Source organism: Papio anubis, chromosome 13 (assembly GCF_008728515.1).
Source record: "Papio anubis isolate 15944 chromosome 13, Panubis1.0, whole genome shotgun sequence".
In the NCBI taxonomy this organism is placed as follows: Eukaryota; Metazoa; Chordata; class Mammalia; order Primates; family Cercopithecidae; genus Papio; species Papio anubis.
Window position 1 is genome coordinate 104,191,482 of NC_044988.1, and position 27,727 is coordinate 104,219,208.

Here is a 27,727-nt window from a genome sequence, read left to right on the forward strand (position 1 = left end):
GACACAGAAGGTTCCAGAAACTCACCTTCGTCCCTTCTTTTCCAGCAAGGCCCGGAAGCCCCTGTTCACCGGGGGGTCCAGGGGGCCCAGGGTGGCCACGCTCACCCATTGGGCCCGTTTCTCCCGTGGGACCCTGTGGGGAAAATCAGTGTCAGCCACAAATGTTTCGAGTGACTTGCAAGGGAGTGAGCATTTCTTCCTAAACCTAAGAACAGCCCTGGTCACAGAGGCAAAGGCCTGCTGCAGGCCCACCAAACCTCCAAGTGCCTTTGCAAGCCTTCTCTTCCTGGCAACAGTCCAGAGGGTGGGTGCTGGCGCGCTGCTCACTGCCTGGCCCCTGCTGGGCCCCGCGTGGCCCTCTTCCCCAACCTGGCACCTTCAGGAGGCACAGCTAAGCCTGCCTTCCTGGGACATGCCCTGAGAGAGGCTGATTCAGCCACAGGACAGGCTGAGGATGGGAGAAAAGCCACACCAGGGGCAGAGCCCACATGCCCTTCAGTTCTGTGGCTGCAGCGGGTCCACATCTTACCACTACACGAGGTGTGCACTTTCTAGGACACAAGGTGACCCCTCCCCGTTTCACAGCTCTAAGCCATCCATCCTGGCTCTAAGCCACTCCTGCCACTGATCTGCCACCGATCTGCGGTTAGAACGGCAGGCCCGTGGCACCCACTGGGCCCAGTGGCAGGAAGAGTTAGCTGCCTTGGACACCCACAGCAGCAATGAGCCCAGTTCCTGAGCTGGCCCAGGTCTGGCCCCAGCCACGCTGTGAGCCTCGGGCAGCCTTCCTTGGCCTGCGTGCTGGGTTCGCATCGAGGGCAAACACATCTTTGCTCGTGTGTGGGGGCGAGCCTCACGCTGACCAGCATTCAGGACCTAAGACAACCTCTCAGCAGCACCTGCACCTCCAGAATCGTGGAGGGAGCAGACACCCAGGCTGGGACCCTCTTCCCTGCGGGCAAGTGACACCGGGTGACCCATGGAATTCGGGAAGACTGGAGCTTACCTGAGGGCCGACCACACCTGGGGGGCCTGGAGGGCCAGTCTTGCCTTGGAAACCCTGTCAAAAGAGAGTCACTGCACTGAGGGTGCTGCAGTGGCCTGCGCCACCCCGCCCTGCGCTGTTCTCAGCAGGATGCTTGCCCCCACCTCCCTTCCCCCATAGTAGATCTTCCAGACTTTGTGTGAGAGGCCCATGTCTCTTGTTTCATTTTTTTTTCCCAGATGGAGAGTCTCGCTTTGTCACCCCGGTTGGAGTGCAGTGGCTCAATCTCCGCTCACTGCAACCTCTGCCTCCCAGGTTCAAGTGATTCTCCTGCCTCACCCTCCTGGGTAGCTGGGATTACAGGCACACATCACCACACCCGGCTAATTTTTGTATTTTTAGTAGAGACAGGGTTTCACCATGTTGGTCAGGCTGGCCTCGAACTCCCAACCTCATGATCCACCTGCCTCAGCCTCCCAAAGTGCTGGGATTACAGGGGTGAGCCACTGTGCCTTTGCACTAATTTCACGAGGGTAACGAAGCCACACAAGCTCATCTCACTGGCTGCTCTTCTGCCTCTGCATCTTTAGGCCGATGCAATTCACCTTTATCATGTCACCAAGCGTTCCTTTTCTGAGTCGGCTCAGTGCCCTTTCTGGACCGGGGGCTACCTCTGGCTGTTACTCAGCAGTGGCTCTGTGGCGACTGCCCTGCTTTGGCATGAATGCCTCTGATGCACGACAGGTGACTCTGCCCGTGTGCTCCTCAGCATGTATTTAAAACAGGCTAGAGCGAGAGCCAGCTGCTTTCATAACGCGGCAGCTTGGATGCGTTATTTTTAGCTTGATTCAGCGGGAATATCTCACGCCCGCTCTGCATGCTCACGCGTAGGTAACGATCCTGGCTTGGCTGTGGGTGTCGCCACACTTTCTGTACTCTCCCTCAAAGGAGAAAGATGACCTTAAGGCAACACAAGCTTCATTTCCGGGCACCTCTGCAGAGCACGACAGGTGCCAGCGAGAAGCCACCTGCAGGTGCCACATGACACTGGTGGAGACATGCACACCTTCCACCCAGAGGCCTCGAGGCAAACTCTAGACTCTGGAGGAGAAGGTGGCTGGCCCCGAGGCCAAGCTAGGGCTGGAGGGTGAACGGCCCCAGGCCTGGGCTCACTGCCTCATTGTCCAGCAGCCAGTGGCACAATCTCACACCAAGCCACCGGGCCATAAGAACCCACAGCAGATTCAGCTTCTTTTTTTTTTTTTTTTTGAGACGGAGTTTCACTCTTGTTGCCCAGGCTGGAATGCAATGGCACGATCTCGGCTCACTGCAGCCTCCGCCTCCCGGGTTCAAGCGATTCTCCTGCCTCAGCCTCCTGAGTAGCTGGGATTACAGGTGCCTGCTACCAGGCCTGGCTAATTTTTGTATTTTTAGTAGAGACGGGGTTTCACCATGTTGGCTAGGCTGGTCTCAAACTCCCGACCTCAGGTGATCGGCCCACCTCGGCCTCCCAAAGTGCTGGGATTATAGGAGTGAGCCACTGTGGCCAGCCCAGATTCAGTTTCGTTGCAAACTCTAGAAGGGCTCTCTCCTTTAAGCCCAGCTCAGTTGTAGACAGCTGGCTAGAATGATCGTTTCTAATGTACGTTACACTTACGGGGTCAGAAGGAAGGGGTGGTGGACAGGTGTCAAGGGCATGCCCTGCTCAGTGGACCCGGGGAGAAGAGCCCAAGAGCCCGAGGGGAGACAGGAGCCTTGGTTAAGTTTTGCTAACGTCAATGTTAACACAAAACAAAAAAAGGCCTCCCCCAGGGGCCCTCGGCCACTCCTGGCTGTTGAGGACGGAATATGAGCTCAGCCCTTTGCTGAGAAATAAGTTTCTGGCTCACATTTAGGAGAAATAATGACCATTTCTGTTTCATTTTTTGAAAAAAGAAGGAAATCAACACTCCAGAGAGGCTCTTTCTGGTGGGCTTGTCTGGACTAGCCCATGGAGGAGATGCTGTGCCCCAAGTGGGTCTCAGAGACATGGAGCGCCCACCGGCATCACTCCAGCGCCCTATGTCTAGGGAGGCGGCCGCGGTGGCAGAAGGCAGCTGGAAGTACATGTGCAACTTTCTGAGCAGAGACGCGCAGCTTAATTCTTTTACCAGCCTCCGTCCAGTATAAGTCAGAGGGAGAAAAGCACATAATAGGTAAAACCTTCAATCTTGTCTCCTTGAAAAGGCATCAGAGAAAAATATGCAAAGCTCAGAAGAAATGTTTTAATTTTTCTCTATAAACAAAAGAGCAAAGCAATCCCCATTTATCAGGCAGCACGCGCCATGCAGAACACCAGTGAAGGTAGAATTAAAAGAGGTTTCATCACAACGAACCACAGACAGACAAAGGGGGTTTTGTCAAAGCAGGCACGGAGAATATATTCAACAGGGCACTCACAGACCCATTCCGCGAGGGGACCTGCTTTTGCTGGTCCTGACCCCTAGAAACCTGGCTGCAGAGACCCTTGCAGTCACCCTGGCATGCCCCCCAGTCTCCTTGGTGGGAAATGCTGCATTTGTGTAATTCATCCTTTAAGCCGGACAGAGCAGGTGGGCACTCAGAGAAGGAACACAGCGTGGCGATGAGGAAGTCGCCCGACACTGCACGTCCCCAGAGAGTCAAAGCCTGGAGTCCCAAGCTTGCAGGTGTGGGCCAGGTCACCGGCGTGCCCGCCCCCTTTCCTCAAACACACCTTTAGGGAGCTGGGTCAAATTCCAAAGGGCTGATGGGGCCAGGAAAATGATCCCGTTTCTGATGAGGGCTTTTTCTCCCAACTGAAAACGTTGGAGTCCTTTCTGGTCTAGATGAAGTAGCCTGTGATATGTATTTCTTTTTTTTTTTTTTTTTTTTTTTAAGACGGAGTCTCACTCTGCCGCCCAGGCTGCAGTGCAGTGGCCGGATCTCAGCTCACTGCAAGCTCCGCCTCCCGGGTTCACGCCATTCTCCTGCCTCAGCCTCCCGAGTAGCTGGGACTACAGGCGCCTGTCACCTTGCCCGGCTAGTTTTTTGTATTTTTTTTAGTAGAGACGGGGTTTCACCGTGTCAGCCAGGATGGTCTCGATCTCCTGACCTCGTGATCCGCCCGTCTCGGCCTCCCAAAGTGCTGGGATTACAGCCTTGAGCCACCGCGCCCGGCCCATGATATGCATTTCTAAAGTGAAGGGCAAGGTCAACGTGGAGTCTTTGGCTGCAAAGACCATGTGCCCAGAGGCATGACCAGTTAGAGGCCACTTCCACCTGACTGGCGCGTGTCTTCTTTACTGTAAAGGGGACATCGCAGGCATCCTGCAGACCCCCTGGATTGGAGCTGAAAGGGACTGGGTAAACGTGGGTGGGGATGGTACGTGGCCCGCAGCCGCCCTCTTGAAGTGCTGCAGCATCGAATGACTGAATGACACTGAGTAACATGTAGACCCTTTCCCAGCACTTTCCCAATTAAAAGACGTATCCCTCAAGCTGGGTGGCACTCAGCATTATTCCAAAGGGAAAATAAGGCTGGATGCACGAGGCTTCAGTCTGCCCAGGATAATCTGTGTATATCTTTAAATGTGAACTCTTACCAGTTTCCAAAACCAGCCCACAGCCAGCACCTGCCTTCCGCCCACAGATGCCACAAGGCGCTGCCAGCCAGCAGGACTGCTCTGCCCCGGCCCTGCCTCACAGCCCGGCTCTGAGTCAATGGAAGCTGGCCCGGCCCTTGGGAGCCTTTCTGGGGCCAACCTGTCTCTCTCAGGCCAGGAGGGTCCTAGATGGCACTGGGCAGCGAGGGCTGTGCCCACATGCAGGGTGTTCAGAGAGCCAGCCAGCTACGTCCCCCAGCACCCAGGATACTCACAGTCTCGCCTCTCTGTCCAGGGTGCCCCGGGAGTCCATCCTTGCCTGGAGGGCCCTGAAGAAAAAAACCAAAGGAAAGGAGGTTCATTCGTGTCTGAGAAGCACCCACCTTTGAGACTTAATGCCACGTGGAGTGACCGTTATTTCCATGGCTCCTGTCCCTGCACATCCTCTGAGAAGGACAATCATCCAGCAGGCAGGGGGACAGTGACAACAAATCTAAGGCTGCCCTTGGTGCCTGCCCGTCATCCTACAAAATCCTCACAACTGCCCCAAGGGACGTGCTGTTGTCGCCCTCATCTCCCAAGGGAGAAACCGAGGCAGAAGAGGCCACTTGGCATCCCGAGGTCCAGCAGCAGGTGGCACAGGCGGCGCCAGGACCTGAGTCTGTCGGTTGCAAAGTCCAACCCCCTCCCCACCAGCCCCGCCAGGCCTGCTGGATCATAATCCCACTGCTAGATGGCTGTTGATACTGGAGGAGATACATCCCACCTGTCGTAAGGCGAAGTGTGTCCCCCAAAAGGACATGTCCCTCCCAGAACCTGTGCCTGTGACCTCACTTGGAAATGGGGTCTTTGCCAGTGTAACTGAATTAGGATGAAGCCAACCAAGATGGGTGTGGGCCCAGCCCAGTGACTGGTATCCTTATAAAACAAAAGAGAAGTCCGGGCGTGGTGGCTCACGCCTGTAACCCCAGCAATCTGGGAGGCCGAGGCGGGTGGATCACCTGAGGTCAGGAGTTCGAGACCATCCTGGCCAACACGGTGAAACCCCGTCTCTACTAAAAATACAACAATTAGCTGGGTGTGGCAGCGCACACCTGTAATCCCAGCTACTCTGGAGGCTGAGGCAGGAGAATGGCTTGATCCCAGGAGGCGGAGGTTGCAGTGGGCCAAGATCGTGCCACTGCACTCCAGCCTGGGCAACAGAGCGAGACTCTGTCTCAAAAAACAAAAAAAAAAATAAAGAGATTAGAAGACAGAAAGACACAGAAGGAAGTCCACGTGAAGATGGAGGCAGCGGCCAGGGTGAGCGTGCACAGGCCACTGGGTGCCAAGGACTGGCAGCAGCTACCAGCGCCCCGGGAGAAGCTTCCAGAAGGTGCCCGCTCCGACTGACCACACTTAGTTCTCTAACTTCTGGCCTCCAGGGCTGTGAGAGAAGAGCCACACCCAGTTCTAAGCCACACTCAGTTCCTGGTCATTCGTGATGGCGGCCCCAAGGCACTAACACAGAATTGGGTGAGAAAATCACTTCAGTCTAAAGGAGAGAGGACCCCAGCGCGCAGCTCTCTCCAGCGCCGGTGGCCCGGCAATGGGACACAGTCACGGACTGCCCTGCAGTAGCCTTGGGCGGGGGTCTCCCCATCATCTGAGCAGCCAGAATTTCACCTCGGGCCTCCCTCCACCCACTGGCCACTGTGAGGAGCTCTGAGCAGACCTCGGAGACAAGCAGGCGGTGTCGGAAGGGACAGGCAATGCTGGCCCAGTAAGGAAGCCATTACTTACAGGGGGGCCCTTTGGTCCAGGAAATCCCGTGGGTCCTTGGGGTCCGTTGGGTCCCTGGGAACAGAGAAAGGCCAGTTTGAGGATAAGAGGTCTCTTCCGAGCAGCTCCCGTGGCTGACGTGTCTGTGCCGGTGGCTCTCGGAATGCAGGTGTCATTTCTTGCCACCCCCATGACCTTTCCTCCATTATTCCAGCCTCTCCCTCACCCTGCCCCACCCTTGGGGGCAGGATGGAGCCTGGGACCCATTTCCTGTCATCTCCGCCATTCCCAAACCCCAAGACCAGGGCTGGGGTCGAGGTGCCTGACGTATGGAAGAGTTCACTCCCTGGGCGTGACCTACCCTTGGGATCTTAGGAAAACCCTACCCTTCAGCAGGGTCTGAGGTGTCCTTCCCTGGCCCCAGCCCACCCCAGGACAAAGTGCAGGGGGCATTCGAGGCAGGCTCTGCCCTCGGAGACACCCCCGAAGGCTCCAGCTGCTTACCCGTTCACCAGGAGGGCCAGCTGGGCCGTCACCTCCGGAGTTGCCCTTGAAAAGGAAGGAGAGAGGGGGAAAAGATTATGATTGTTATTATTTAGATGAAAAGACTCTGGCCCATAACGTCACCAAAACGTCTGAGTCAAATATTGCACCTGCGTGCACCCCTCAAGGTGGCCCTGACCCTCAGTAAGGGGCAGACAGCATTGGCGCTGATCTGTGGCTACTAAAGCCTGCCTGTCCCCCTGCCTCTGCACGCAGCTGACCGCCCAGCCTGTCCGCCGCCTCTGCACGCAGCTGACCGCCCAGCCTGTCCCCCGCCTCTGCACGCAGCTGACCGCCCAGCCTGTCCCCACCTCTGCCGCGCGTGACCCACCCAGCCTGTCCCCGCCTCTGCATGCAGCTGACCGTGGCCTGTCCCCGCCTCTGCCGCAGCTAGGCAGCCCAGTGTCTACAGGGCTGGACATTTCCAGAGTACTCTCCTGAGTGGGACAAAGGTTGTGGCCCAGCCTCGGCCTGAAAAAGTCCAGCAAGAGGCAGAGCATGAGGACCCGTTCAGGAGGCCACCCACACACTGAAGCAGCTGCTGCTCTGAGTTCTCATACGTGAGCCTCATGTCAGCTCACCGGGCATGAGAAGTGCCCCAGAGCTTGACCCAGAGGAGTTCAGGGTAGCCTGTGGGTACATTCCGGTCAGCTGAGGGACAGGCCAGGTCGGCCCCTCAGCCACTGGAAGACTTATCCCAGCAGGAACCCGCTCTGGAGTGGCATCCTGGACCGGTAGGAGCAGCCCGCCTGTTGGGTCTGTGTCCAGATTCTCCACCCAAGGAGTGGCTTCAATGTCCCTCAGTGGGAAGAATGTGCACGAGGCTGGCCTGGGCCTTCCCCTGCCAGAAAGTTCTGGTAGAGGCCTCTGCAGCTCTCAAACCCCTTTCAAGAGAGGAAAGAGGGCCTCCTGACCAGGGCAGGTGAGTCTGTGGTGGACCTGACCCCTGCTGCTGTCTCTGGGGTCCCAGGTGTTGGGGCGAGGCCCTGCCCCTGCTCTGCTGGGGCCACATCTCATGACCATCGTTCTCAATTACTTAATTAAATCTCATCTAAGGCATCCAGAGGCTGCTGGAGGGGACAAGCTGCTTCTTAAATACACCTAAGAAAAGGTCCTGGTTTGTTTTTTTTTTTTCTCTCAATAAAAATGGTCACAGACACCCTCAGATGCTCCGTATCCCTGTAGCTTTGCAACTTGGGTTCATGCCACCCACCAGCCAGGAGGCCAAACACGTACCTTGGGGCCAGGTTTCCCAGTGATGCCCCGGGGGCCTCTTTCACCCCTTGGACCCTGGACAGATGGGAGAGAAGGAAAGTCAGCTCAAGTTCCGACTCACAGACACCGCCTTCCCCCAGCCGCCAGCACGTGCTCCCTAAACCATACTCCCGTGTCCCAGACATGCCCACAAGCTGAAAGGGCGGTTACCGTTGGGCCTCGCTGCCCCCGCGGTCCCGGCTTTCCAGGGGTCCCCTAGAATCAGAGAAGGGGCTGGTCAGTCATTCTCTAAATGCCCGGCCCTGCTTAGGTGGCAGCTCTCTCCTGGGTTATTCAGAGACTCTGAATTCAGAGCAGGCTAGGAGGAACGCGGGCCTCCCTGCCACCCACCTTTTCCGTGTTTTAATAGGAGATTTATCAGGGCGAGAAGCTCACCGCACACCCGACACACAGAGCTTTGCTCTTCTGCACAAGTCCTGCTGAAATCCAATTTTCCTCCTGCAGTCTGATGGATGTTTATACTATTATCTGGTTTCTCTCCTCAGAGCACCGCCACATCCTTCCTCCTCCTTCCTCCCTCCTTCCCCTCCTCCTCATGTCTCTCTCTCTCTCTCTGTCCTCAGCAGGGAGGGAAATCATTATTGCAAGAAAAGAGAAGAAAGTCAACCCCTTTCATACATAATTTACTTTTGCTACAGTTAAGAATATTAGCCATTAAATTTTCAACAGGCTCTGCAGACGTGCAAACTTGCAATTTAATATATAAATCATATATCCAAGAGTCATCGGCTTCTCCTCTAATAGAATTTATACTCTTTTTTCTGTTGCTGTTTTGCATTTTCCAAACCACAGAAAACAAATGTAGTGCAAAGATATCAGAGCTGGAAGATGCAGATAATCTACAGTGAACGGAAGCCAGGGGCTGAACGCGCACCGGCCCCTACATCCCCACCGGGTCCCAGTTCAGCTTCCTGAACTTGACTGGTTTCTTTTTTTTTTGGAGACAGAGTCTCACCCTGCCACCAGGCTGTAATGAATGCAGTGGCGTCATCTTGGCTGACTGCAACCTCTGCCTCCCAGGTTCAAGCGCTTCTCCTGCCTCAGCCTCCCAAGTAGCCAAGACTACAGGCACACGCCACCATGCCTGGCTAATTTTAGTAGAGACGGGGTTTCACCATGTTGGCCAGGATGGTCTCGATCTCTTCACCTCGTGATTCAACCGCCTCAGCCTCCCAAAGTGCTGGGATTACAGGTGTGAGCCACCGCGCCCGGCTGATCTTGACTGGTTTCTGATGCTCCGCCCAAGGTGGCTCTGTATGGCTGGAGACCACCTGAGAAGTTTCCTCTCATCATCTTTCATTCATTTGCTGCCAGAGTCAAAACTGCTTCTTAGAGTCTCCCATTTTGAAATGCATTTAATAAAACCATTTATGATGATGAGTTAATTATGTAGCTTTTTAACAATGCGCTCCCTTTCCAGTTCTTCAATTACTATGGTGATATCCTTTGGCTTCAAATAAATATTTGCATATGAAAATTAACGAAACATCTGCTCTCTTCCAGTGACAGGCATTCTACAGGCAAGGACGCCCACGGCCAACCTGGTTACTCCCAGCATTTAGGTGTGAATGAGCTCCGGTTGCCAGGTTTACACATTCCCATCCTCCCCCAGAATGAAAACCCTCTACCCTAAAACAGTCCCACGATGACCTGGACCACAGGTTTCATCCTGCAACACAGATGACTGCAACCCAAGGCACAGGCGCGAGGGCCCTGGCAGGGAGCACAATACCGGCTCGGCCAAAGCACCATCTGGGGCTCCCAGCAGGCATCTTGCTCATCTGTTTTCTTTATAAACTAATTCAAGCCAAAGAATTTCGAGTCCCTGTGACTGGAGCTGTGGAACAGAATGTCCCCCCTCGTCCCTTTAACCTTCCTTCTCCCTGGCAAATTGCTTGTGGGCACCTGTCTTCTTGCCCTGAGGAAGGAGAGGACAGTCCCACTAATGGCCGTGCGGGGAAGCCAAGCACAGTTTGAGAGGGGACCTTCCACTGGAGAAGCCAAACACAGCTAGGAGAGGCCTTCCACTGGTGGGCAGGTGCATCTGAAGAGTGGGTCTTCCCCCTTCCCGGGAAGGGGATCCTGGGATCCCTCCTTGGCCCGAGGACCAAGGGGCAAAGCAGCACTTTGCTCACACCCACTCCTCCTCTTCCTTTGGCTTCAGCTGGCTTGACATAGCAGCTTATGTTCCTGCCATTTCCATGTCTGGCCCACAGTCAAGGTGTCAAAGGCCACAGACCAACACTAGCTCTGCAGAAGGTAGGACCAGGCAGACAGAGGGCAGGCAGCCCTCATATGGAAGGCAGACATACACACACACACACATACACTTGCATGAACACACATGCATGCACACACATGCACGCACACACAGGCACATGCGCGCACACATATGCACATACACACACATGCATGCACGCACGCAGACACTCAGGCCTGGCATCCTAGCACCTAGAAGCATCCGTCTGGCCAGAATATCCAAGATCTTTTAAAAGACCTCTCTGGGCCGCGCACGGTGACTCACGCCTGTAATCCCAGCACTTCGGGAGGCTGAGGCAGGCGGATTACTTGAGGTCAGGAGTTTGAAACTGGCCCGGTCAACATGGCAAAACCTTGTCTCTACTGCAAATATAAAAATTAGCCAGGTATGGTGGCGCACACCTGTAATCTCAGCTATTTAGGAGGCTGAGGCAGGAGAATCGCTTGACCCTGGGAGGTGGAGGTTGCAGTGAGCCGAGATCGCACCATTGCACTCTAGCCTGGGTGACAAGAGCGAGACTCCGTCTCAAAAAAATAAAATAAATAAACAAAAGACCTCTCTGGATGAGCACAGACATCCCACTGGCTTTCCCTTCACATCCTTGGAATGGTCCCCTTCCCATTCCTGCCCCACACTGGGACCAGAGTTGTTTCAAACAGCCTTCAGTGCCACTCCCCCTGGCTACAACTTTCAGTGACACTCCCCCTAGCTACAACCTTCGGTGCCACTCCCCCTGGCTACAACCTTCGGTGCCACTCCCCCTGGCTACAACTTTCGGTGCCACTCCCCCTGGCTACAACCTTCGATATCATTCTCACTGTGTGGCTTCAACCTTCAGTAGGTCCCAGTGCCTTGGGATAAAGAGTTTTCCCCCCAAGCAGCTGGCCGCCCCAGCAGGCTCTGCAGCCCACAGCCCACTCCCACGTCTCTCTTGCTGGGCTCGGCCCTGTGCCAGCCCCTGCCTCCTCACCTCTTGACCCCACAGCTCTGCCTGCTTTCCATACCTCACCTATCCACTTCTGTCCCTCCTGCAGGGCTCAGCAAAAATGTCACTGCTCCAGGAGGCCTCCCTGGACCTTCTGGGTCAGACTCTGGTGCCTATGACCTTTCCCTGACTCACCCTTGTCCTTCATCGTCACAGCCACCACTTTTGAGTGCTGCTCACTAGGTGGTGTTCCTCTCTGGATGCCAGAGGAATGTCTGGTTTGACCACCAGAGTCCTCAGAGCCTAGCAGAGCACCCAGCACGTAGAATGCATGTGCGATGCATGTGCCGTTTAAGTGAATGGACTGCCCCGAAGACTACCAAGTCCAAAGCCCAAGGCAAAAGAAGGGCGGCCAAGGGTGAAACCCAGGAGGCAGCGTCTGTTCACTAAGGCGCAGAAGACAAGCCAGCAGCCAGAGGCTTCTGGGTAACCTGAGTGAGGCTTCCGCAGTCAACAAAAGAGGAAGGGTCCCTCTGCAAGGACAGCCCAGTCCCCAGCTTCCTGTTGGGCTTTCCTGTTCGGGAAGCCCAACCTACTAGACCAGAGGGCACCCACGCTCTCCGTCATTCCCCAAACTTGGCACAAAGCATCAACCCTGCCCAGAAAGCCGGGCAGTGCTGGGGCGTCATTCTGCAGTGATGATGCCACCGAAGGCTCACGGGGGTAAAGACTATGCTCAGCGTCCTGAACGGGAGGCTCTGAAGAGCTGTGATGGCAAAGATGAAGGAGGCCAGGGCTCCAACTCACACGCATGAACCACCACCACCACGGCTCAAGGGGAAGCAAACAGCCTCGCCCTTTTGGCCTGAGGTCTGTGTTGTGGGTTGTACCATCAGCCAGATGCAGTGGTGAACAAAACGTCCCTGGGCAGGGCCAGACACCCAGAGGCTACAGAAAGGTTGTGAGTGGCTCCCATGTGTGACTGGGGCATGTGGCAGGTCTGGGCTTGAGTCAGGTTTGTGTTATGTCTGGTGACCCACAGTGCTGATGCCCAGGACATCTGGAGCACCCATCTCAGCTCCTTGGCTCGGGGATAGGGAGGCTGAGACGCATGAGGGGCAGAGCCCCAGTCAGGAGCATGGGAGTGAGCAAGGGCTCCAGGTGCTCCAAGAGGTCCCTGGTCCCACATGGTCCTCCACGGAAAGGGCTTGCGGTCACATCCCATGACCAGCTGCAGAAGGTCATTTCTTCCCCCAGGCACTCTCACTACAGTGCAGGGTGAAAGGCCCCCCAGCACAGGAGCAGTGTACTGGGGTACCCCACATTCCCCATGCTTCTCAGAGTGGTACCTAAGAGTATTTCAGAAGACAGTGTATCCCCAAAGGCACTAGCCAGGCTTCCAGAGAAAGAGTGACAGCTAGATAGTGACAAATGGAGAGGTGGATGGGTTGGATAGATACGGACAGAGATAGACAGATAATAGAAGATGGATGGATGGATGGATGAATGGGTGGGTAGGGATGGATGGATGGTGGTGGATGGATGGATGGATGGATGGATGGATGGATGGATGGATGGATGGATGGATGGATAGATGGTGGATGGTGGATGGAATGGATGGATGGATGGATGGATGGACGGACAGATGGGTAGGTGGTGGTGGATGGATGGATGGATGGATGGATGGATGGATGGATGGATGGATGGACGGATAGATGGGGGGGTGGATGGGTGGATGGATGGATGATGGATGGATGGACGGATGGATAGATGGATAGATGGTGGTGGATGGGGGGGGCGGGGCAGATGCTACCAGGCGGACGGACGACGGACGGACGGACGACGGGCGGTCAGACGGGCGGCGCAAGTGGACGGACGGTGACGACGCACCTGACAGACGTGGGCAAGTGGACGCGCAAGCGGCGGGCAGGACGGCGGACGGACGACGGCTGACAGATGACGGACGGACAGACAGACGGGCGGTGATCTGACGACGGATGGATGGACGGACGGACGGATGGATGGACGGATGGACGGATGGATGGGTGGCTGGATGGGTGGTGGACGGATGGTGGACGAACGGATAGATGGTGGTGGATGAAAGGTGGTAGATGGGTGGATGGATGGATGGAATGGACAGGATGGATGGATGGATAGATGGGGTGGGTGGATGGATGGATGGATGGATGGATGGATGGATGGATGGATGGACAGATGGATGGATGGTGGTGGATGGTGGTGGTGGAATGGATGGATGGACGGACGGGAATGGACGGATGACGGGGTGGGTGGATGGGTGGGTGGATGGGGTGGGTGGTGGTGGATGGATGGATGGATGGATGGATGGATGGATGGATGGATGGATGGATGGATGGTGGTGGATGGTGGATGGATGGACAGACTGAACGGATGGATGGGTGGATAAAGAATGGATGAAGGATGGATGGATGGAATGGATAGATGGGTGGATGGTGGATGGATGGATGGATGGACAGATGGATGGATGGATGGATAGATGGTGGTGGATGGATGATGGACGGATGGATGGATGGATGGATGGATGGATGGACAGATAGATGGTGGATGGGGTGGATGGGTGGATGGATGGATGGTGGATGGACAATGGACGGATGGTGGATGGATGGATGGATTGTTTACCGGGACAGACGGACACGGACGGATACGGCGGGGCGGTGGATGGACGATGGACGGACGGACGGACGGACGGACGGATGGATGGACGGATAGACGGCGGCGGGTGGATCTGGTGGACGATGGATGGGATGGAATGGATGGACGGATGACAGACAGATGGGCGGAGTGGTGGACGGATGATGGATGGATGGATGATGATAGATGGGTGGGTGGATGGTGGTCGGTGGGCGGATCTGCGGAATGGATGGATTTGACGGATGGATGGACAGATAGATGGGTGGGTGGATGGGTGGATGGGTAGGTGGGTGGATGATGAATGGATGGACAAGATCGATGGATGGATAGATGGTGGAATGGAGGTGGAATGGATGATGGACAGGATGGATGGACGGATAGATGGGTGGTGGTGGATGGATGGATGGATGGATGGATGGATGGATGGATGGATGGATGGATGGATGGATGGTGGTGGATGGAATGGACAAAGGAACGGATGGACAGATAGGATGGGTGGGTGGATGTGGGGTGGATGGGTGGGTAAGGAATCATGATGGATGGAAGGGCAGTGATCGATGGACGGATAGATGGGTGGGTGGATGGGTGGATGGTGGTGGGTGGATGGGGTGGGGTGGATGGTGGTGGTGGGTGGATGTGTGGATGGATAGATGGGTGGATGGATGGACGGGTAGAAGGACAGAGACAGAGAAGGGTGGAGATGGAAATAATAGTCTCCTCGGGTCTGTGCTGTCAACTTACACTCAGAACAGTCTTCCTTTTCCTATTTTGTGAATCTGACAGAACACATTTGTTTGCTCACAAGGTTTTGGCCAGGAGGGATGGGCCCAAGAGGGAGCTGCAACCCTGTAGCTCTGTCTGCCCTGGGAGAGCAGGATGGGGCATACGAGGATGGGCCGGGCGGGGCCGCAGGATTGCGGCTGGGGCTACGAGGCAGGTGTGAGCTCTGCCATCTTTTGGGGAGCGGGTCCCCCGGGCCTGCTCTGCAGACGCTGTCCTGCATGTACACCACAGACTGGCCTCTGTCCCCGCCATATGCCCCGTGGACAAGGCCAGCTCAGAGTCCAAGGTCTGAGAACCATCTCTCTCCTGTTTTCCCAAGTGGCAATGCTCAGGCACTATGATTTCACTAACAAGCACCCAGGGCAGCTCCTTCAGGGAGGCCTGGGCCAGCGGGGGCTCCAGAAGGTGTGGGGAGAACACAGCTCCCTCAGCCCAGCCCTCGGTTCCTTCGTTGAGGGTGAGAACAAAAGAGACTCGAACCACACTGCAACCTGGTGGGTGTTTATGACAATGGCAGCTTGCTAACCCTGTTCAAGTTAATGTTAATTTAAATGATTTTAAATTTGGATGACGGTAGGTAGCAGGACATTTTTAAAAGGGAAAAACAATCTCCTTTTTCCCTTCCTTTTAAAATTAGCTTAGAGGAAAAGTCCACTTGGGTAGAGGAGAAGAATCTGATTTTCAGAATGACCTGAAAGAGCCTTCTGGATTGCGGTGCTAATCGGAAAGCTCCATTTTCTCAACATACTTCCCTCCTGCCTCTGCCCCGTCCTATCACATACCTGCCTAGCCCAATGTCTGGAGAGTGTCACCAGGGCTTGGTGCTAAAGGTCAAGAGCTTAAGGCCAGCCATTCAGGAGAGCAGTTTCAGAAGCAAAAGGGGTGAGAAATAAACAGGCCATCAGCTGGAGAACCAACCCGCTATGCACCGAGACAGCCGAACAAGCTGCCTGCCTAGGGGCCAGGCTATCCTTACCCTGCCGCCCTTCTCTCCATTGGCGCCAGGAAATCCAGGGAATCCAATAGAGCCCTGAAAGAGGGGCCACCTGCAAGTCCACCACAGGCCTAAGGGCTCCGCCACCATGCCACCTTCCACCACCACCACCACCTGTCCTACTACCACCCCACCCCACTCATCCATCCACTTGTCTACCACCTACCCACTCATCTGCCTGTCTACCCACCTACCCATTCATCCATCTACCTGTCTACCCACCCACCCCACTCATCCATCTACCTGTCTACCCACCCACCCACTCATCTGCCTGTCTACCCACCTACCCATTCATCCATCTGCCTGTCTACCCACCCCGCCCCTTCATCCATCCACCACCATTCCATCTATCCTTTCCACCATCCATCACCATCCACCCCAGACATCCATTCCATCTGTCTGTCCACTCCACTCATCCTGCCCATCCATCCACCCGTCCTGCCACCATCCATCCGTCCACCTGTCCTGCCATCTGCCGCCACCCGTTCCGCCTGGGCACCGTCTGCCCGCCCGTCGTCTGTCCGTCTGTCTGTCCGTCTGCATGATCTGCCTGCCGCCCGCCCGCCTGCCCGTTCGATCCGTCTTGCTGCCTGTCCACCCCGCCCCATTCGTTCTGACCTGTCTGCCCGCCCTGCTTGCCCGTCGTTCACCCCGCCTGTCCTGCCCACTGTTGCTGTGTCCGATCCCAGAGTCTGCCCTTTCCTGCCTGTCCATTCCATCCATCCACCATCCATTCCATCCACCTTCCTTCCACCACCTACCATTCATCCATTTGCCTGTCACCCACCCCTCCGTTCCGTCCACCTGTCTGCCACCGTCCGTCCGTCTGCCAATCTGCCACCTGCCCGCCGATCGGCTCCGTCCATCTTCCTGTGCCATCTGTCACCAATCCGTCTGCCTGCCTGCCACCTGCCCGTTCGTCCGTCTTATGTCTGCCCTATCCGCCCCATCCCATCGCCCGCCCGCCTGTCCCTCTGTCCGTCCTCAGTGATGTTTTCCTCGTTCACAGGCTTCAGCTCTAGAAACCCAAATGGAGTTTTCATCAAGCTCCCTCCCCCGCCACCATCCCCAACGCGCCCGTGTCCATAGGAGGGTGGCTGGTATTTGGGAGAAAGGGACACACACTGCTGAGCTGAACTGAGGTGAGACATGAACATCGCACTGTGACATTGTGTTTTCTGTGCCTCGTGCATGTTATGTTGGCGTCCCACAATCCCTCTAAATAAAGCACGGCAGCTTGCAGAGTTGGGAATGAATGCAAATTTATGCACTGACTGTAGCATCTACCAGCTCTTTAATTCTAGAAGTCTTCAAGGTGCATACAGACCAGAGATGGATTTAGGGACTCTGACCTGGTGAATATCCAAACACCCACGCAAGAAGCATCACAGCAGTGAGGCCGCTCAGCTGTCCGCAGGGTTGGCGCTGGCCACTGTCTTTGGCAGGTCTCTATTTGTCTGGCTTAAAATCCTGTCCTGAATGCACACTTGTATCCACGAAGAGCTCACACATGTCCAAACCTTATATTTCTCACAGAGGACTGAGTTCAGCCAACCCACTCATACACCCACCTGCCAATCAGGCAGGGGGCGGGACCCAGGAAACTTCAGTGCAGGTGACACAGAGCTCAGTTCAGAAACCAGGTCACTGTACTGATGGCTACTTCTAGTCTCTGTCCAGGAAACACGTGCCATTCCTTTCCAAAAAGTTGCCTAAACTTGATTTAGACCACCCATCTCTCCCAAACTTCTCCTCTTTTCTCCATCCCCAGAGGGATGTGTATTAACAGAGAGGAAAGTGCCCATCAGCCCCTTTGACCACATTCGGGTGTCGATGCTGCGGTCAGCAGCTACATCACACCCACGTTCAATGAGCCACTGTTAAATCCTAAATGAAATTCCTGTTTCACAGCAAGCTCTCCTGCATGTGGGGTGTGCCTTTACACACCCGTGGCAGGGGCCTTCGCATTCCACAGGAAGGACGGATAGCAGCATTTCCTTAATGAGAATGGAAATACCTGGAGGAAAGCCCCAGGCCACCACGCCCATCCTCCTATTAACAAGACTGCTCCAGTAGGACGAAAGATTGCGAGGCTAAAGGAGTGCCTGCGGACAGAGGAGCGAATCTGAAAGACGACCCAGCTTGGGCTCTGTGGAGTACATGTCTCCAGTGCAGGCAACTGGTTATTCTTTAAGGAAGAACCATGAATAATAAAATGTGAGATTTGAAAAAAAAAATAACGTTTTCAATGATTTCCAAAGCCTCAAGGAGCTGTTTCATTTAAACCTGAACACGATTTCACATAAGAAAGGTTTCCTTTTTCTTTTATACTCCATTAGGAGCAAATAGCCTTCAAATCGCCAGTGTGGTGGAGTTGAGGCAGCCGTCCTGAGTTCTGGGTATAGACAGCCGGGGGACAAGGGCTCCTGTAAGCAACAGGTGCAGAAGATCGCAGGACACTCCAGGAGAACCCTAGAAGGACCCCAGGTGCCTGTGCCGCCTGGGACAGAAGACTCATCACCCAAAAGCCTCCTTTCAATTCAGCAAATTGATGCAGAAGGCAGTGAACATGGTGGAGGTTGAGAGCCACAGTGTCACACACGCCCCCAAGGATGGGGAGCAGATGAACCTGTGCAGGGTGGGAGACCGGCACTGGAGCCATCCCTCCACCTGTCGGGACACCTAACACGGCCGGATGCGACGTGAGGAGGCCTGACGGTACAACCCTCCGCCTGCGCTGGGATACCTAACACAGTCGGAAGTCACCGTCGGAACACCCCTCTGCCTGCACCGGGGCACCTAACGTGGCCGGAAGTTACCGTTGGAACATCCCTCTGCCTGCGCCGGGGCACCTAACACGGCCAGAAGTTACCGTCTGAACATCCCTCTGCCTGCACCGGGGCACCTAAAACAGCCGGAAGTTACCGGCGGAACATCCCTCTGCCTGTCCCAGGACACCTAACGTGGCCGGAAGTTACCGGCGGAACATTCCTCTGCCTGTCCCAGGACACCTAACGTGGCCGGATGCAGGGTGGGGAGACCTGGCGGAACATCCGTCCACCTGTCCCGGGACACCTAACACGGCCGGAAGTTACCTTTGGTCCTTGTCTTCCTGGGTACCCTGGTAACCCTGGGACTCCGAGTTTTCCCTGGGGGAAGAAAGAGTTGCATTAATGGCCAGCACGGTATTGCTCCATCCGTTTCCTCGGAGCAGAATGGAGACGTGCGTTCTGGCAGGGGCCTGGAGGAGGAGGGTGTGGTTTCCAGAGGCCGGGGCACACGTCGTCATGCAGAACCCCTGCCTGCCCTGGGTGGGGGTGACTGCCAGCACCCATGAAGTCCAGCGGGTACCCGATGGTCCCTGCACCGAGGGAGAAGCGAAGGCCCCTGGAGGAGAGATCGTGCCACTGTGGAGCAAACCAATTAGAGGCAAGTGCCCCAGCTCAGAGTGTTCTTCATCTCGGGGCACCTCTGAGCCCTTCTGTATGGGTCCACCAGCAGGATGGGACGACAAGTCTGGGCCACTGCATGCACTATTCCTGCCAGAGCCCAGGGTGGAAACAGGGTGGAGCAGGGTGTGTGGCTGGCCCAGGAGCCTCCTGCAGCTGGAAACTGCAGGCCTATGGATGGCTGCGTGCCCCAGAGCCTGCTCCGTGGACTCCGGCCTTCCTTCCTGCCAGGCTGCCACACCTTCAGGCCATGGTGGGGACACCGTTATTACCCAGGTGTGGTGGCGGGAATGTGACAAGGACGGGGTCCTGGAATGTTGGGGCTCAGAACGCAGGCTTTGTAGCCACTGGGAGGAAGGAGCCCTCCAAGGCAATGGTGGAGGGCTGGGAAGGGCTGAACCCGGGACAAGGTAAGGGTCGTCATTCAACAAACAGCTTCACAGGAGCAGCAACAAGAGCCCAGGGTGGAGACAGGAGCCCGCTCAGGAATCACCCCCACCCCATGCCTAGGGCAGCCACAGCCAACGGGAGCCCGAGGCCATGGGGAAGGGCCTGTCAGATCCCTCCCAAGAAAGTGGCTGAAAGTCCCACATCACAAACCTTCTCCCCAGGGGGACCCAGAGGACCGGGATCACCATTGGGACCTCCGCGACCCTTCGGGCCTTCAGGGCCATCTTCTCCCCTGGGACCGGGCGGGCCGATCTCCCCCTGCAAGCCAGAAAAGAGGAGGTAAGAGGACCCCCCCTACACACACACACTATTCTCCACCACTGTTGTGAGAGCAAGGGGACGGCTTACAGGGACCCTGTGGTCTGAGCTGCTCCACCAGCTCAGCTCCACTAGCTCAGCTCCGCCTCACTCAGGCCGCTGAGCTGCTCCCTGCTCCTGGAGCCACTGACCAAACGAGCACATTGTGCCGCGAATTCCGGGCTCTGTGGAAGCTGCACTGAGGTTGCCTGCTATTTATTTTCTCAAGGCTGCCTGCTCCTACTTCCCAATTACCTTCTCTAAATTGAGTGTCTCTTGGCTGAAATAACTTTGGTTAACAATAGTAGCTCTGAATTGCTATTTCTCCAAATAGAGCAGAGTGACTGGGAGCTGCTGCTGCTTCTGAAGCCCCAGGAGGTATAGAAGTGGGCCCCAGCCCCGATCGGGCGGTTACCTGGGCATAACCAGCACACGGGAGAGCCACAGGAGGCGTCCCAGGAACAGACGGGCTTAAATTCCACCTCGTCCAACTTCCCCAAGTTACAGATTGGGAGCTCAGTGCTCAGACAGGGCAGAGGGCTCTGGAGCCTGCCCAGGCAATGGTAGCGCCACGGCAGAGTCTCCAAATGCCCTTCCGGGCACCCTTTGTCCAGCAATGGACGAATCCTCCTCTGATCATCTGTCTCCAAGAGCAGCTGTAAAGCAGCGGTTCAAGTCCACAACAAAAATGTGTATTGCTCAGATAGACAAAAATTAATAACTTCCTCATTCTGAAGCTCTAACCTGTCATTGGGTCAGGACCTCTCTGTCCCTCGTTCAACAAAATAATCCTGCACACATTTACAGAGCACCGAGAAGGTGCAAAGCCCCAGGCTGTGCTCTCTGAAGAGGTCTGGGTGTGGGGTCCTGTTCCCTGGGCTCAGGACGGGTCCCACCTCTGCATCCCACCCTTGTCCCATGGCAACAAGTGCTCCACTCTCGGAGCCCTGGCACAGGAATGTGTGTCATCTCTTCTGAAGCTGCAGCCTCATCATGTGGACGCCACATGTGTGAACAGAGCCATCAGGAAGGAGAAGAAAAGGACTTTCACCATCAAACTGAAAGGCCGCTGAGATGTGGGGATTCAGGAACCTTCCACCACGAAAGGAGTTCTAGAATGGGTGCCTCTAGCAGCCACTTAACTGGGACAGCGTTGCGAAACAGATCCCCTCCTCCCTCCCCCTTCCTTCCCACAGAGGTGCAGATTGCCTCTGCCTTTTGCCTGCCAGGTTGGGACGAAGTGCCAAGTGTGTGGGGCTTTCCTGTTTTGGAAAGCCACCTGCGAGCCGGCGCTGCAGGGGGACGATTGCGGCAGCTGGGTGACAGCCATGCTACCGCCGACAGATGTCCGTCCCGGTGCGTGCACAGCTGCCACCACGGCTGTGCCCACCGGAGGCCGAGGTATCTCGGCTCCTTCTGCCGGGCTCCTGCTCACTGAGAGGTTACTGGGGAAACCTCCAAGAGATTTTTGGCCGCCCTGGCTGCTCAAAGAGCTCCCTACCCTTCCTTCATGCCCTTGGTGTCGCCTTCTCTTTAATTATAGGAATGTGCAGCCTGTGGCTTTCTGTGGTTGCCGGCAAGCCCCAGTCCCTCCCAGCATCCACCGGCTTTCTCTGGAGCCGAGCTAAATCATTCATTTAAAAACAAGCCAGGTTGCTGTGGCTTCTCCTGAGCCAATATCACAGACCACAGGACTGTGTGGGAGTCCCAGGGCCCCTGAAGAACGGTTTGGGGACCAGGATGCTCCCCAGGCTCACAGGGATCCTAGACCCATGTCGCGTGCTGCCCTGTGGGCGCCGGCCCTGTGGCCTGGGGAGCAGCTATGCTGCTTGGGTAAGCTGGGTCATTTCCAGAGCTGCTGTCCTTCCTCTTCCCAGGCATGGCTTATCGCTCGATCAGGTGAATAACTCTGCAATCCACGGGAGCAGCCAGAAGTGAACCCAGCCCCACTGACCCCTTGTGTGGGACGCTGGGCGGAGCAGCTGGCGACCACAGGTTATTCCCAGTCCCCAAGGGGCAAGCTGAGGAGGAGGAGGTGAAGAGGAGCTGGAGAGAGTCGGGCCCTGGGCTCCAGGCCACTGTCCCCTTCCCACCAGGAGTCTCTACCGAGAATTTACCTCCTTTCTGAGAAGCTGCCCTGTACCAGTAAACATCCCCACCCCCTCCCACATGGCCAAGCCCACCTGGCCTTTCCCCAGCCCAGATCCCAAACCCGAGATGCTCACCCGATCACCCTTGATGCCCATGTCTCCTTTAAACCCAGGAAAGCCGTCTTCACCCTGAATACGGGACAAGAGAGTGCCTTAGTCCAGGCAAGAGGACCCGCCTCCCTGGCGGTCCCTTCCCCGCTCCAAACGACCACGCTCAGCACCAGGTCCCCCACCCTTGAGGGGCAGCACACACCCCGGACTCGAGGGTGCGCTTGGGGCCCGTCCCTCGAGAATGGCATTCCCGTGAGGTCTGCATTCCCAGCTGTAACATTCTGAAGCTGGAGAGAGCTGCGTCCCTGCTTCTCAGGCAGGCCCAGTTTGAATCTGAAAGTTCTGCATGGTGAGGCCTCAGCAAGCCCAGGCCCCCGAGCTCCCGGCATCGTTTCTCAGTGCACTTTGTGGCATCCCATCAGCACTGAAGCGACGGGTAAAGGGGGTGACAGTTGAAGACGGGGAGCTGGATGAAAATGCCCCCACAAAGAATCCCTAAGGCCTGCAGTAAGAGGCAGTGCTTTCTGAAGGGTGGCGGTTGTTCCTGAGGGTGGCAGGGGAAGTCGGCGGCCCACACACCCCAGGGCTACTGGTGAATCTGGGACACAAGTGAGGCTGCCCTGCTGTCCATTCGAGTCCCTGGTCTAGACTTTCCCCGTCCAGGAAACCACAGGGCAAAAGCCCTCAGATCCTTCCACAGAGGGCACGGGTGGCTCCTAGAGAAGGCCCTTGGCTGGGCTTTTCCTCTCATTATTCAGGGATCACATCTTGATCCAAAAAGAGTGAAAGGACAGGATCTGGGGATTCAGCCAGGTCGTAAACATTCAAAGCCTGGCTGGGAGCACACGCAAGGGAGGCAGCCTTCTGTGCAGTGAGAATCTAGCCCTCTCCAGCCAGCGCCAGCTCCCAGGGCCCCCAGGACCTCAAGGCCCCTGTTCGCACTGTTCACACAGTGCTGGAAGCTTAGCAGCGGCCACAAATAATGCAGAAGTCCACAAAGACGGCCCCTTGACACTGCTCCCCTCCTTCCCCAGACCATCTCGGGCTGCCCGCGTGGCCCTCGGGAACAGTGCGGTAGCTGTCCTGGCAAGAAGGCGTCCTCTGCACAGCCTCATCAATATCATCTCAAGTAGCCCTGTCTCTGGCTAGGGACAAATGTGACAAGATCAAGTGGCAAAGCTGGACTCTCTGAAGCCACCTTGGAAAGGATGAAAGGTCCTCAGGTGAGGGAGCCTCCCTGGGGAGCAACGGGATGGAGACCCTGTGTCGTCAGGGCCTCATGTTCCGAAGCCCTGACGGGTTCCGTGTAGAAAGCAGTGCTCTTGGAGAGGCCAAACGGCTCAGCTTGCTTGGATGCAGACTTAGGGTTCCGCTGTGCGGGTACCCTCAGGAAGGAACCGAGATGGCACAGGCTCAGGCCTCTTGGCTGGTCCTCCCACAAGGGCAGCCACTAAGAACAGAAACCAGGGACAAGCACTCTCAGCAAACGCCATGGAACAAGGGCATTCCTGCTGCCGCGTCGTTTCTGATTCAGCTGTGGCCACTCGATGTGTCCCCTCGGGAATGGCTTTAAGGCTGGCAGATTTCACAAGAAAGGATCCAAGCGACATCTTCGACAGGTGGCAAATAAGGAGTCTCGGCACGTGGACCATCCCAGCAGCAGACGCCAGCACCCGCACTCCAGCCCCACAGGCCACCGTGGCCAGGGGAGAGCCCAGGGTCTGCCCAGCGAAGGGGCCCAATGTGCTTTATGGAAAGCAAGTACTGCGTGGCTACACGGCACGGCAGGGTGAACCCGCACAGTTAGGCCACGGTGGGGAGGGTGGCACGGTAAGGCCGCCCTGAGGCCTAAATCTGTGTCATAACTGGGCCTTGGATTTGGCTGTGAGCTTCGTTCCACCAGAGTGAGAAGAGAAAGGTGGCCGGCCACGCAGCTCCATGTGGCTCAGGCTGTCACCGCTGCAGGCTGTACCCAACCTTCTGACTCTGGCAGGCATGCATGGAGGTGTTGTTAGCTTTGTTTTCACCACAGTGATCTGCTAGGCCTGACTTGCACCCACGGACCATGGCCGATGGCGCAGCCTCTCTCCCTCCCTGCCTGGCTCTGGTGCATGGTGAGTTTCTGCTGCTTGGGCTGCCCAGGGAAGAACGTGTAACAACTAAATGGACCCTCATGCCAGCGGCCATGCAGGGCGGCCCACCTGGGGGTGGGGAGGGTGACAGGTGTCCACTGGCCCCCGCAGGCACGTGGGTGCCTGTGTGTTTTCTCTGGGGCCAAGGCCGCCTTGTGCAGAGGCACAAACCCTGGACCCACTCAGCTCTGCTAGGAGATGTGCTCCAGGGTACCCGAGGGCCCATCCTCCTCAACTCATTGTTCTTCCGTCTGCAAACAGATGCTTTCCACAGAGTGGCATCAGTTCCCCTCAATACTCAGAGGCGACGTCCACCTCAGCTGGTTTCATGGAAGCAGCATTGCGGGAGGGGCCCGCCGGCTGGAATTGGGCTCTGGACTAAGCAGAGGGCTCCACGGCTGCAAGGACAGACTTACTTTCTCACCCTTCGTGCCCTTCAGACCACGGATGCCATCGGCCCCCTGTGCGGGTGGGAAAAGAAAAAGGAGTGACTGGTTACAAATCTCAGCCTCCCTAGAGCTGTCGCAGGCGCAGGTCCAAGTCCCAAGTGTCAAGACAGGCTGAGCTCTCCGAAGCTGACAGATGAGGCCAGCGCCCTGCCCTCAACACACTTCTTCCCACATGTCCCCCTGTGGCCTCGGGAGGCCCAGCGTGTCCACGATTCCTGGGCTGACTCCACTGACTCCTATTTATGCAAAGACCCAAGCCCATCCCTGGCCTTCCAGCCCAAGCTCTGGGTCTGCCCTTCCAAGGGCCCACACCCCACAGCCCACACACCCCTCCTGCTTCCCGTTACAGCATCATCTTCTAGAAACACCCCCACCTTTCAGAGGTTTGGGAGGAAGCAGGAAGTGAAGTCTGAGTCAGGTAGATTTGATTAGGTCCCAGCTCCCCCTCCACAGCCTCTGACAATGCCCGAGACTCAGTTTCCTCATTTGGGAAGTGGAGAGGACGACAACCCTCAACTCGTTACCATTGTTGGGAGGGAAATGCCTGCTAAGCCCTCAGGACAGCACCTAGCACCCTGCACACAGTAGGTTTCAATAAGCAAAAGCCCAGTGCCATCGAAGTATTTCAATTCTCTGTTATCATGAATAGATGATACTGTGATATTACTAAGTAATGACGATAACATTCATTGCAGTTGTCATGAGTTCAGGACACACCATCCCACCTCCTTGCTGAACAGGAGTTTCTGGGACGGGGGCCAGGACTATTTCTCTGACGCTCTCACTGTGCCAAGCGCCTGGGGCAGTGGAGGTAAATCTGTGGGTAGAATTATGCAGCCGCACCCTTGCCGTTAATGTCTTTGACTTCAGCTCTCCCAGCAGGGTGACTTTTAGCTAGAGAGACTACCTCGGGCTACCTCAGGCCACCTGCCCATGGGATGTGAGAGAGAGAGAAGCCACACTGCCCCCCGTACCGGGATTCCAGGCTGAGGCTGAAGCCAGGGCCACAGAGCACTGGAGGACGCAGGGGCTGCCGGCTGCCCTCTGGTGGTCAGAACTTCCCACATACTTGGCAGTTCTGGCCTTTCCCCAGGTCCTGGAGAGGGAGGGGCTCTGGGAAGGGATGGAGACACAGAGGTGCTCCTTTCTGCAGAGGTGGCTGGGCTTGGGCTGCGTGCCCTGGCCCTCCCAAGGAGCTGCGGATGTAACTGCAGAAGCACCTTCCACTCCAGTGCCAGCTGCAAGGCACTTCCAGCCACGCAGACAGAGCAGTGGCGTGGTTGCCCTGAACCATAATCACTGGAGGATTTGGAGCACAGGGGGACAAGCAAGAGCTCTGCCACTATGCCTGCACGCACCATTGCCGAAGTCATGTCTGCTCCACACCTGGCCGCCACCACTAGCAGAGAGGCCTGGGACACCCAGCACAGGGTGGAGGCAGCCGGGAGGGCAAGGTGGGCTCGAAGCAGCTCTAGTTCACCTGGCCTGGCACTTAGCACACTAATGCGGGCCAGTATGGAGTGCCTTGGGGGGACAGGGCACAGCTCAGAAACAGCACTGGCCCAGGCAGGGAGGCCGACTCCAAACAAACCTCTCCCACGCTAATCTCTGCCGGAGCCTGAGATGGGACGTGGACCTCACGATGGAGAGGAAGCACCGGGCAAACACAGCATGCATATTCCAGGGCCGAGTGGGAACGGCCAGCCAAGCCGCGAGGACGTTCAGAACAGCCTGCTGCAGGCCACTGCCCCCGCTGAGCACAGCGTGCACTTGGCAGCACCTGTGGGCCCGGGCAGCCCAGGAAGGTGAGAAGTGACTCAGCTGGGCCAACTGCTGAGAGGCGAGTGGTTTCTAAGCACTTGGTGGTGGTTTTTTCCTACAGACGCCTTCTTCCGAAGCAATCCTGGCTGGAAGCCCCCAGAGGAAAAGAGAACAGGTAGGCCCACGAGGGCTGACACAGAGCTGGGGACCCTGGAAAACCACCTGCCGTCTCACCACGGTGCGGCATCGCCTCAGACACAATAGCCCCAGAACGCCACAGAGAAGGGCTTTCTGGAGATGAGCTACTTTCTTTTCTTAGGGCAATTTTGAGTTCTCACCATACTTGCAAAATAGAATAGCAACTTGAGATTCTGCTTATTTCCTCTGAAGCACACAGGAAAATCTCAGGTGTGGTTGAGAATACACTCAGGGTTGAGCCTGCTCAGCAGTGTCTGATCCTAAATGCAAGGTGATGTCCAGCTGCCCCTCCCTGCCGTGAGTCCTGGGGGATGGGGTTTGTGTGGCTGGCATTATTTTTCAGGAGCACTAAACTCCCTGGTACGGCATCCAGGGGGCATTGGCACCAGCTCTCCTCCCTCTCGCTGGGCAGGCTGGGCGACGCTGCTGCTCCCACCCTGCCCACGCCCTGCTGAGAGCGGGCAGGTAGGACCACAGCCCCCTGAGACCCCTCCTGGTCCTACAGTTCTAGCGTTTTAGGATCCCCATCAGAGCAATGGGACCAACTAGACAGAACCAGCACTTCCCAGAGTTTCTCGGCCACGGGGCTACTGACATTGGGACTGCTGTGTGCATGGTGGGGTGTGCGGTACCTCCCATTAGAGGGCACTCCTCAGTCATGCAGGAAGTGGCCCTGGCTGGGAAGGGCTGGACTGGAGCATCTGTGACACGGCCAGCCAGCCGCCCCAGCAAGGAGCACTCAGGAGCTGCAGCACGGCTGGGGCTAGATGTGCACGTAGCCCAGAGAGGGGTAGGCTTTTGCCCAAGGCCTGGATGTGAACTCATATTTTAGGCCGCCCGGCAACCTCCTAGCAGCTGGGGGCTAAACAAAGGGTGGATTTGACTCTGTTGACAGTCAGGTTGAAACGGGTGCCTCTTCAGAAGTGCAAGGCAGAGGGAAGCCTGGGGGCGGGCCAAAGGTCAGTGGACTCAGAGGAACACAAAGGGAGCCT

At 56.4% G+C, this 27,727-nt stretch overlaps 1 protein-coding gene across 1 annotated transcript in view; it reads right to left on the reverse strand.

Moving 5' to 3' along the window:
• Positions 1-27,727, reverse strand: part of COL5A1 (collagen type V alpha 1 chain) — a 201,242-nt gene that overhangs the window by 43,336 nt on the left and 130,179 nt on the right. Inside the window, 12 exon segments of the mRNA XM_031654694.1 lie at positions 26-133; positions 1,007-1,060; positions 4,863-4,916; positions 6,370-6,423; positions 6,853-6,897; positions 8,128-8,181; positions 8,317-8,361; positions 15,781-15,834; positions 18,894-18,947; positions 19,848-19,955; positions 22,220-22,273; positions 24,744-24,788. Of these exon segments, the coding sequence (XP_031510554.1) occupies positions 26-133; positions 1,007-1,060; positions 4,863-4,916; positions 6,370-6,423; positions 6,853-6,897; positions 8,128-8,181; positions 8,317-8,361; positions 15,781-15,834; positions 18,894-18,947; positions 19,848-19,955; positions 22,220-22,273; positions 24,744-24,788 (729 nt within the window).